The 11,561-nt window shown below is 36.3% G+C and overlaps 1 protein-coding gene across 2 annotated transcripts; it reads left to right on the plus strand.

Annotated features, from left to right (window-relative positions):
- The first annotated feature begins 920 nt into the window (after positions 1–920).
- On the plus strand, positions 921–9,843 carry LOC121970944 (heterogeneous nuclear ribonucleoprotein 1-like). Of its 2 annotated transcripts, none has more exons than XM_042521977.1 (4): positions 921–1,170; positions 1,560–1,832; positions 2,213–3,413; positions 9,549–9,843. In XM_042521977.1, the coding sequence occupies exons 2-4, from the start codon at positions 1,608–1,610 to the stop codon at positions 9,596–9,598; spliced, it is 1,476 nt and encodes a 491-aa protein (XP_042377911.1). In that variant the 5' UTR covers positions 921–1,170; positions 1,560–1,607; the 3' UTR covers positions 9,599–9,843. The 2 variants fall into 2 exon arrangements, with proteins under 2 accessions (XP_042377911.1, XP_042377910.1); XM_042521976.1 differs by having other exon boundaries at positions 922–1,170; positions 1,600–1,832; positions 9,549–9,841.
- The last annotated feature ends 1,718 nt before the right edge of the window (positions 9,844–11,561 follow it).

Below are 11,561 nucleotides of genomic sequence, written 5' to 3' on the forward strand. Positions count from 1 at the left end.
AAGAGATAACCTGAATATCTTATCGTGACACCATAGCTCGGGGATAATAATTTTAGAAGAATAATATTGTAGTAGCAAGTAGCTGTTACATAACTGTTGGTAGGAATGATAATTTCATCCGAATCTAATGGGTAATCCGACATCTGACTCGAATGGAGAAGAATATGGAGGAAATTTATATATCCGATTATAGTAAATGGGTATTTAAGTATAAGTATTTTGGATATGAATATGGAGACGTATATGATATATATATATATATATATATATAGAGAGAGAGAGAGTTTGTCTCTTTATCCGGTCATCAACACGTATCTCATCTTCTTTTCTATGAGAAATATTCGCCCGATCAAAGGAGTGCGAGACAAGGAAGATTTAGTTTCTCTCTTTATCCAGTCATCAACAAATATCTCATCTTTTTTCTATGGAAAATGTTCACCCGGTCAAAGGAGCGCGAGATGAGGAAAAGCTGATAAGTACATCGAAATAATTTTTTTAAAAAACGAGAATGGTAAGGAGTAATAAGATGATGGGTAGGATATGGATACCCGAAACTTCGACGGATATGAAGATGAGTATAAAAGTTAAATATCCGATATGTATGGAAATAGGTATAAATATAGATATAATAAATAAGAATAAGCACGGAAGATATAAAATTCTACTTAAATCTTACCCATGGGTTGGTAGTTCTATTGACAACCTTTTAAATTTTTTTTTTTTTTTTGAAAAAGGTAATTCTTTTATGATTTATATAATTTAGAACGTGCTTTTCATTTTTTATCCTAATTTAATCACATTCATGCTCCATAAGATTTCTATTTACTTAATTGTAATGTTTGTAATATTTAAATTTATTTATTTATCTATCAAACATTTATTTAGAATTTTATCAAGTATACGCTCCTTCGACCTCTGTGTTATCTTCCCTTCGCTTTTCTCGAGAGCCATACATATATATAAATACCGGATACGAGAGGCCATGGCCACCTCCACCACCATTTCGCTCCTCTTCCCCTTCCTCCTCCCCTCATCTCCCGTTGGATGAGTTGGGCGGAATCGGCGGGCGGAAGAAAAAGCAAGCTTTGAAGCCGAGGATTCCAGTGCTTCTTGTTGCTGAATCCTACCATCTCTTCTAGCCTTTTCGCCTGATGCGCCAGCTTCAGATCGGTGAGTTGTGAATTATTTCTTCTTCCCTTTCGTTTTTTGTTTTAGTCGATTTCGTTTGTGTGGTTCGGATTCTGATTTATCTGTGTTGCTGGGTTCGATTTGGTAGAGGATCGGTCTCGAGCTTCTTCGATGGATTTATTTTTGTCAGATCTACGTCATGACTGGTGTTTTCTACTTTACTTCTCGCCCAAGCTACCAAATTTGTCCGGAAATTGGGGAGGAAGTCTTGGACTGTTATTCGAGATTTGATTAGATCCAATTCGTATGGATGGCATACTTCAAACTGAAATTTTTCTACGTTTCGTGATTTTTTTTATGTGAATTAGAGAGCTTTATCTCGACTTTTTGCGTGTATGTTCGTAATTGATGAAATTGAACCTCATCCATAGAGATTGCCACAGTCGAAGATTAAAGACGTCTAATTTGCAGAAAAGAGAATGCAGCAGTCAGATCCTGGGAAGCTGTTCATCGGCGGGATTTCTTGGAACACCAACGAGGGCAGTCTCGTGGAGTATTTCAAAAATTATGGCGAGGTGGTGGAGGTTGCGATCATGAAGGACAGGAACACTGGCCGTGCTCGTGGTTTTGGGTTCATTGTGTTCTCAGACCCAGCCGTAGCGGAGCGAGTTGTCATGGGAAAACACATGATCGATGGAAGAATGGTAACTTTCTACCCTTCGCTGACTCATTCTTATGCACTAGTATGTATATAAGTGGCTGAGTGTTCTAGCCTACTTAATCCCATCTCAATAAGTTCAAGGATCTGTTAAGTGTATAGCCTGTCTACTACCCAATTCCGTTTGGGGTGAATTGGGATGATCCTGGCTTCTTTGTCTAAACTCGACCACATCAAGGATATTTGTACTTTGTGTACAACGTGTCTCCTAGATGCCCAGGCCTCAACATAAGCATCCATGTAATCGATAATACTTTACACAAATGTGTATACTATTTGTTGCTTTCAGCTTCAGAGAATCCTTGTTAAATCAGCAAGCTATTAATGAGCTAGCTATGATGACGACTAGGTTGATCAATTTGTCAGGTTGAGGCAAAGAAAGCTGTTCCAAAGGATGATCAACAGATACTTAGTAGATACACTACTAGTGCCCATGGTTCTCCAGGTCCTGGGCGTACCAAGAAAATATTTGTTGGTGGTCTACCATCTACTATAGCAGAGAGTGAATTCAAGAAATACTTCGATCAGTTTGGAACTATTACTGATGTTGTCGTGATGTATGATCACAACACCCAAAGGTCTCGTGGATTTGGTTTCATCGCCTATGACTCAGTGAATGCTGTGGATAAGGTGCTTTTTAAAACTTTTCATGAGCTGAATGGTAAGACTGTTGAGGTCAAGAGAGCTGTCCCCAAAGAACTATCCACAGGACCAAAAATGCGCTCTCCTATCCAGGGATATAACTATGGCCTGAATAGAACAAACAACTTTGCTAATGGATTTACACAGAGATATAATCCAAGCTTGTTTGGTGGCTATGGGATGAGAATGGATAGTAGACTGGGTCTTCCTAGTAGTGCAAGGAATGGCTTCCCTTCGTGCAATCTTAATTTTGGTATGGGTATGAATTTGGAGCCAGATATGATGTCAAGCGTCGGAGGGAATTCCAGTTTTGGCAACAATATTGGGTATGGGCATGGTCTGGGCCCTTATTACAGTGGGAATTCCACTAGGTTCAACAGTTCTATTATTTTTAATGGGGGTAATGTGAACACCAGTTTTGTTTTTAGCTCAATGCCTCGTAATGCATGGGATAGTGGAAGTCGTACTTATACTTTAGACTCTGCAAGGTCCAATGCCTGTATGCCTCTTGGCAATGGGAATCTTAGCGGATTGAGCAGCAACAATCTGATAAATTGGGGTGGTATTGCTCCTATCTCATCTCAGGTTGGGGGGAACATGTCAAGTTATGCTGATGGGAATCTCAGTCATAGAGGCACAAACAACAATTTTGATATAGGTGGTGGAGGGATTGGAAGGAACAATATTTCCAATGCTTTGAAAATTTCCCACACTGCATCAAGTGGTGGATTTGAAGAAACCTATCCAGAACTCTATGATGAAAATTCACTTTATGGAGATCCAACTTGGCGATCATCATCTTCTGATCTTGAAGGTGTTAGTTCATTTGAACATGCACTTGATAATGTGCCTTCGGATATCATAGCTAAGGGCTCCGGAGGTTACATGGGTAATTATAACATCACCAATAGACAACCAAATAGAGGTTAGTGGTTTCTTTAACTTCAACCATTTTACTTAGTTAAGCATTAGGTCCTCAAAAGAATAAGAAAAACCTTGAGCATGAGGAATTATGAGATTTCAGCTGCTAAAGACACACTTATTAATCAATTGATTGTTCCAAGACCCCTACTATGTTTTGAGTTTTTAGCCTTTAGGTTTATGTATTTTGTTATTTCATAAGTGGAAATACATAATCTTCCTTTTGTTTTGACGTTTGCAATAAATGCTGATAAGTATCTTCTTGAGGAAATGTGTACATAATGAAATGTGCTTATATGTGGTGATAAGCAAAATCTCTAATTGCCGAACCTTCGCTATTTATTTTGTATTAGTAACCAATCCTTTGCAACAATGAGGTATAAAGGATTGCTTATGTGGTGGTGTAGTCATTATTGGGCCTCACGTACTGCCAATTAGGGAGTATGTTGGGCTATGAATTGAGAGTTTGGGTCTTGACGGGGACTGAGCATTAAGTAGGGAGATTATAATACTCTAATTTAGTCTCGCATGGTGACTTGTGGGTTAATAGAAGAGCTTTATAAGCTTAGATGAGTGAACTACTTATTAACTAGATGACACATAACTCATACCATGTAAAAAGAAGGATGTACCTTTTGCTCACTACACTCGCCTGTGAAATGCCCAAGCTTAGCACATATGTAGCATCGAACATTACTCTTATCAAGTTCCTTCTTCTGGTATTTCTGTCCTTACTCGTCGGTCTTCATAAATGGTTTACTCTTGCCATGGACTTTGACCACCTTCTCATGCTTGCGCAACTTAAGCTTTGTACCTTAGGAATCCTTGCTCGACTCCGCAATGTAAGCATAACCGAAAGTAGACCTGGTCATTTCCTAGCGCTCCTCCCGAGCTCACAATGCCTACTCACATCCATGAAAGATGAAAGTACTGATACTCTCAGTGTGTGTGAGATAGGTCTTAATAATATCCTTGGAGTCAGACAATGACTGAATTACACCAGTACCTGAAGTTCATTAGACATAGGCTCCTCCAAATTTTTCAGAGAATCAATCATACTTAGCATATACATTAAATGCTACTTCATAGTATGATCGTGCCTCTTATTGTTTATAATGAACTTATAGGTCAGCATTTGCTCTTTGAGAGCATGTCATACCGACTTAGCAGTGGGATACTGTTCATATATTGGGATCGGTTCATCGTGCATCTTGTTAAGAAGAATCACCCTAGCTTAGCTATCTTTCTTTTTCTAAGTACGGTATACCTCCTGATCCCGTCTCACTTGTGACGTGATACCCTATCCGGGGTCCACCATCTCGTGCATAAGAACCTCCCAACGTTCTTGTTCCTCGAAGACAAACTGAATCTTTCGAAGCCAAATATTGTAGTTGTCACCGTTCAACTTGTCTCCCTTGACGAAATCCATTATAACATACTTTGTTGCAGTCATATTTCTGTCACACATAAAAGAGAGATATTAGTGACAATTAATACCTAATTACATAATTTTGTATAACTTAAGAATCATCAAGACTCAAATGGCTCGAGTACAAACTCCAAAACGAGCATATGAATCAACGGACACCAGACACCACAATATGAAATTGCATCTGACCATTTGAACTTAGATTCACTACATATTAGTCACCTTTAAGTCAAACTAGCCAGTCTGGTTCAATTACCTAGCCTGGGTCAACTCAAACTAACCAGTCTAGTTCAGTGAACCAGATCAATTTTTTGTTTTTTAATTAAGAAAATTCAAACTTTTTCTCATCTTCTCCGCCCCAATGAACCATCAGCAACAATCGTAGTCACCGGCCACGACCGCCATTCGTTAGTGTCTCGATGCAATCGCCGACCACAGAAGTCGATCGTGTTGGGGCTCGCAATGTGCGGAAATCGCGAGATGCAGTTTAATTTTTATTTTTTGCCACGAGAATCTTTGCCACGACGAACACGGTTGTCGAGCATCGGCCTTTTGATGCGGTCGTTGGCATTCACCGGCCATGAATGTCGATCGCTAACCTCATGAGGTCGCCAGCGCCCATGATTCGCGCTTCTGCTGCTATAGTTTTTGTCGCGACAAACACTGTTCACCGGCAAGCAACTCGGCGCCAGCGCACGACGCGGTCTGCATCCACTCCCCTTTCAAAGTCAATTGTAGAACTCTTAACCGAGGAGGACATCATCGAGCTCGACGACAACGAACCGTTCCTTCTCGACGAGATTAGCGACAACACCATCGACTCCAATGGTCTCCCGCATAGGAAGCTTCCAATGTCAAAATTTGTTCCGACATAATAGAAGCATATAAGGGATTACATATACGAAATGAGTTGAGTTCTTGATATACCTCAATCGATGTTGTTGTACACTTCGAAAACTACGAACAACTTGTAGTCGGGATAATAATCACGTATATTGAACTATTATCACTTCTTCACAACATGTCAGCCATCTAATGACGAAAAAGATATTTGTCATGTTTGGATTGCAATACAAATCATTTTTATCATTATTTCTATATTTATTATTACCATATTTATGATAATATATGATCATATTCATGATAATATATTACCATATTTATGATAATATATTTCCATATTTTATCATTATATTTTCTATATATTATCTTGATAATATTTATAAATAGACTAAGTTAGCTTATAATTATCAATTAATAATAAAAAAATAATTTTCTTCTCTTTCTTTATCTATCTATTCATTTCTTTCTCGTTTCTATTTATAAAATCTGCAGACGCACCAGATTTCTTCTCAACATCTTAATTTTCACATGCAACTCCTTGTTTCTTTTTCTCCCTTTTGCAGCAAGGATATTTCACTGTCGTACGCCGATCTTCTCTTCTTCGTATATTCTTTCTCTTTCCTTATCACATTTTCTCATTAAATCGAAAATCAAAATCTTATTAAAAAAAATCAAAATCTTTCCTTATCTTCTATTTCCCTTTTCTCCGCTCTCTTCTAGGTTCGCCGACGCCGCTACCGGGTATTCGCCGACGCCGCTGCCTCCTCTCTGTCGTCGAAAAGCTGCTGCAGTCGGCACCTCCAAGGGACAACTCCTGTCGTGTCCCTTCTTATGCCGTCGACCATCCACTTTATTGCAAGCAAAGCTCCAGCCAACCACCCCTTTTACTGCCGCCAACCAGATCTCCTCCATCCTCGTCCAAGTGCTGCTAGCTTCTCCACCCAACGCCTTCTCTTTCTCCCTTATACGGTTTTTTCTTTATCCGTTAAACTTGATCGGGATAATTATTTGCTTTAGAAATTCCCATTTCTTCCTTTGCTTTGTGTTAATGACTTACTTGGTCATATTGATGATATTTTATTCCAACCTCAAAAAGATGATCCACTCGTGGGGTTTAACACCTCTTATCAAGTTTGAAAAGCTCTGGAACAATCTTTTGCATCCGACTCTTAAGCACGAGTTTTTCAACCTCATCTACAATTACTGTTTGTACAACGAGGAGATATCTCTATTAATTATTATATGCAATTAGTCAAGACCATTGCTAACAAGTTAGTTGCAATTGAGCATCCGATCTCTGATCCAGAACTATTAATACATGTTCTTGCAAGTTTAGACCCTCAATATGATAATTTTGTTCATAGTGTCACGACTCATATAGATCAAGTGTCGCTTGAAACACTTCATGGTGTATTATTCTCTCATGAAAAACTTCTACATATACAATCTAAGAGAATGTCAGATTCTCTTTCATTGTTGGCACACATGACTAGCAAATCTCCATAATTTGATCATCACAATCAGTCTCATCTGCAACATGATTATCAAAATCATAATGCGGGAGGTAGAGGTTGGGGTCGAGGCCGAAGTAGAGGACGCTGCTAAATTTGTTTCAACTACGGTTATTATGCTCAAAAGTGTTATAAAGATTTGATTCAAATTTTCCAAGAGGTCCTACATCAAATCAATCTTCACCCTCCTCTTGACAATCTACATCCCAATCATCTCAATCAGGAACATTCTCTCTTTTTGTTCCCCCTAATACAGTTTCATCTATTCTTGGAACCCCATGATGGCACCCAGACTCTAGAGTGATTGATCATATTCCACTAGAGTATGATATTCACACGAAAGATTCATCATATCCTAATATGGTGCAAAAAGACAATAGCTCAGGATTCTGTTATACTCTGAGTAAATATTAAAGTCAGGTCCTTCTTATCTTTTTGTTTGTTTTCTCCCCATTCCAAAAAAAAAAACACTCCACCATTCTATCTTTTATTTTTACTAGAATCTTCTACTAGAAAATTTCTTCTTAATATCTTTCTCTCAAAATTAGCAACAAGTTTTTCATCTCTTTCTTATCTTCTCCTCTCCTCTTTATCTCCCTTTCTTCTCCCTCTCTTTCTTTTCCTCTCCTCTTTTGCAACAACAGGTTCATTATGGCTGCCTTTACTGGATCACTATTTTTTTAGCCCTCTTTTGACAGTCAAATAGCAAGCTTTTTCTAGGATTTGCTCACCACTGTTTTGCTCAGCACATAATTACAGATTTTCTTCCTCTGCTCCAGCATATTTAGCTACCAAAATGGAACCTTCTCTTTGTGCTGCTCTTATTTCAATGACAGATCATATTCTAGCCTTCAAACAATAACTCCTCATCTCTTTCTAATTGTTGTCTTTTTTCATCAAAGGCAAAGTTCAACAAATCTGTCGTTTCATTGATCGTATTGGTGGACTTTGCTCTAAATGATACGATTGGTTATTAGCAACTAAACTCAACGTCTAAAAATCGCCCGTTGAGTTTGTCGGGGGTAATAACAACAAAGATAGCAATTTAAGATATTAAAAATTGATTTAAATTATTGATGATTTATCATGTTTGGATTGCAATCCAAACTATATTTATTATTATTTCTATATTTATTATTATCATATTTACAATAATATATTACCATATTCATGATAATATGTTATCATATTTATGATAATATATTTCTATGTTTATCATTAAATTTTTCATATATTATCTTGGCAATATGTATAAATAGGTGAATTAACCTATGACAATTATCAATAAATAATAAAGAAGTAATTATCTTCTCTTTCTTTGTCTCTATGTTCTTTTCTATGTCTATGTACTTTCGTATTATGTATTCCAACACCCTCGATCCGGTGATCTTCGATTGTGAATGGTTTACTTCTCCGCAAGCAATCAATAACAGTCTCGCGATCAACAACAACCTCCCTTCATCCACTTTTCCACACCTCTTTTATGCTTTGTTTACTTTGGAGAACGGAAAATAAAATTAAGAGGAAAAGTTTCCGTCGTTTTCTTCATTGAAATTTTTAGATGGAAGAGAAATGTAGTCCATCCACGGATGATTTTGAAGCCAAAATCGATCACCTCAAAATTGGACGGAAAGCAGCGGATGAAAAAAAATGACGCATGTACCTCTTTTCATTCACAAAATTACATCATATACCAAAAAATAATGACGCATGTACCTTTTTTAACTTACAAAATTATACCATGTACCAAAAAAATGACGCATGCACCCTTTTTTGTTTATAAAATTACATCGCATGTATCCAACTTCCTCAATGAAGATAAACAAAAATACAAAGGAAGAGATTTCTTTACCCTTTCTCTTTTCTTCCTCCTAGAATAATTTTTCACCATAAATTTCTTTCCTTTCTTTATCCGCGCTTGAGAGTAACCATAACATTAATGTCGCAAGGCCCTTTATATACTTACTGCATATCAAAGGGATAATGTGGAGGGGGAGGTTACAGATAATGGGTTATGATCCCAAGATTCACCTTTCTATGTTAATATATCCCAACGTGGGCCAACAGTTTATTTCTACATCACATATTGAGGCTTCTAATAATATACATGCATACGAATATAAGTGCTTTGGCATTTTGGATTCGATCGGGCTCCCTCTTGACCTTAAGCAAACTTAAGATGCTCCTGTTAATTACATGTTTTACCACAGTGTTGAGTTTGCCTCCTGGTGCGTAGTGTTTCCACTTAATGAAGTTATTAAACGAGTCTGAATTTTCTTTATGCCTTTGCACACTAAGAACACTTTCCTCGTAAAGATTTTGTTTTTCTAACATTCTACTTTTTCTAATGGTTCAGGAATTGATATGCTAAGATTTAAGACCATCAATAGACGAACAACTCTGTAGTGATGAGAAGCATGTCTTTGGAAGATCAGGAAAGTGTTTGGAAAGAAGGGGAAAAAAATTTTACGAAATTCAAAATAAATGCCATTGCCCCAAGGTTTGGAATTAGAGTTTCTTCCTTCCGCATGTCAATCAGGTTTTGGTTCTTCATGTTTGATTGAGATGCAATCTTGTTGCTGGATGCATGTAGATTTTTTCAGATCTATGCAACTGATGTTGCAAATAGACACCCAGACGGAGTATTAGTTTTAAAGAAAAAAGAAAAAAGAAAAAACAAGAAACTAATTTTCAGGTATTTCAATCTTCTTTAGCTTACTTTCTCGTTAATTATGGTTTATTCACATGTACCACAAATTTGTTATTTTGTTAGCTGGGATCTTGACGAATCTTTCATAAAATATTCGTCTATATTTTACATTAACGTTGATAAACAACCTAATATAACCCTCAATCTTTTTCATCCGGATTCTAGACCACGATTTTATTTAAGAACAATAATAAAAAAAAGGGTCCTTATTTTTTGGAATCATTAAAAGGGCTTCTCTTTTTTAATCCCACCCCACTAGTTCTTGTAAAGTTGTCCTCGAGTATACTGTTCGATATTCATATCTCTTGTCACAAGTACATCATGAATTGATCGAGCGAGTTATAGCAACTACGATTTTATAATTGTTACACATATTGTAACAATTACGATTTCATAACTACTACAATATGAATATTAGGTGAGCAGGTAGAATCCATATTATAGCAGTTGCAATTTTGTAGTTATTGTAATGTGGATTCCAAGCGTGTTATAGCAGCTACTATTTTATAATTATTGCACATATTGTAGCAACTACGATTTCATAATTGCTATAATGTATGCTTAACGTATTTAAAAATATTCACATTGTAGCAACTACAGTGATTCAACTCTATTCACTTACCATTCCCGTTGTAGCAACTATGAAATTATAACTGCTACAACGTGAATATTAGGTGAGCAGGTCGAATCCATATTATAGCAGTTGCAGTTTCGTAGTTACTGTAATGTGGATTCTAAGCGTGTTATAGCAACTACGATTTTATAATTGTTGCACATATTGTAGCAATTACGATTTCATAACTGTTATTATGTATGCTTAACGTATTTAAAAATATTCACATTGTAGCAACTACAATGATTCAACTCTAGTCACTTACCATTCATGTTGTAGCAACTATGAAATTATAACTGTTACAACGTGAATATTAGATGAGCAGGTCAAATCCATATTATAGCAGTTGCAGTTTCGTAGTTACTGTAAGGTGGATTCAATCTGCTCATTTAATATTTATGTTATAATAATTATAGTTTTGTAACTACTATAACATAAATAGGGGGTGGTGGGGGATGACACGTTCTTTTGATTAAAATAAAAAATAAAAAATAAAAAGGGTAAATCTGATTCTTAAAAATATATATATAGAGAGAGATGTATTTTGATTTTTGCTTTTATTTAAATAAGTAAATTAGTCTAGAAAGAGAGGAAAAAAAAAGATAAACAAGAACTAATTAGCATTGATAAAAAAAATTATAAAACTTATTTATATATAGATGATAGTATAATAGAGTCTAGTAATCCTGCACAAGTGATTCCTCTTATAAAAAATTAATTTAATATTATAATTTATCTTAGTTAAAAAATTAAGAAAAATATATTTTCTAATGTTATCTATTCAAGGTATTTATAAAAGTCAATTCTAAGATGTAAGATTAAAGATATTCTAGATTCCTAATTGGTTAATGAAAAAAATTCTTAATAATATGTCATAGTTGAGTCTGGAACTCTAGATCCCTGATTAATTAATGAGAAAAATTTCTAATAATACATAGCAGCTGAGTTTCGAACTATAGTCGTAGCTGAGTCTCGAACTATAGTCGTAGCTGAGTCTGGAACTATAGATCCTTGGTTGATGATCCGACAGTAAGAATGGGGAACCC

Source organism: Zingiber officinale, chromosome 4A, assembly GCF_018446385.1.
Source record: "Zingiber officinale cultivar Zhangliang chromosome 4A, Zo_v1.1, whole genome shotgun sequence".
In the NCBI taxonomy this organism is placed as follows: Eukaryota; Viridiplantae; Streptophyta; class Magnoliopsida; order Zingiberales; family Zingiberaceae; genus Zingiber; species Zingiber officinale.

Excerpts from the sequence above, each read along its gene's own strand:
- LOC121970944 (XM_042521976.1), top strand. Across the intron at positions 1,833-2,212 it reads ACATGATCGATGGAAGAATG|GTTGAGGCAAAGAAAGCTGT; the intron begins GTAACTTTCTAC and ends TCAATTTGTCAG. Across the intron at positions 3,414-9,548 it reads CAATAGACAACCAAATAGAG|GAATTGATATGCTAAGATTT; the intron begins GTTAGTGGTTTC and ends CTAATGGTTCAG.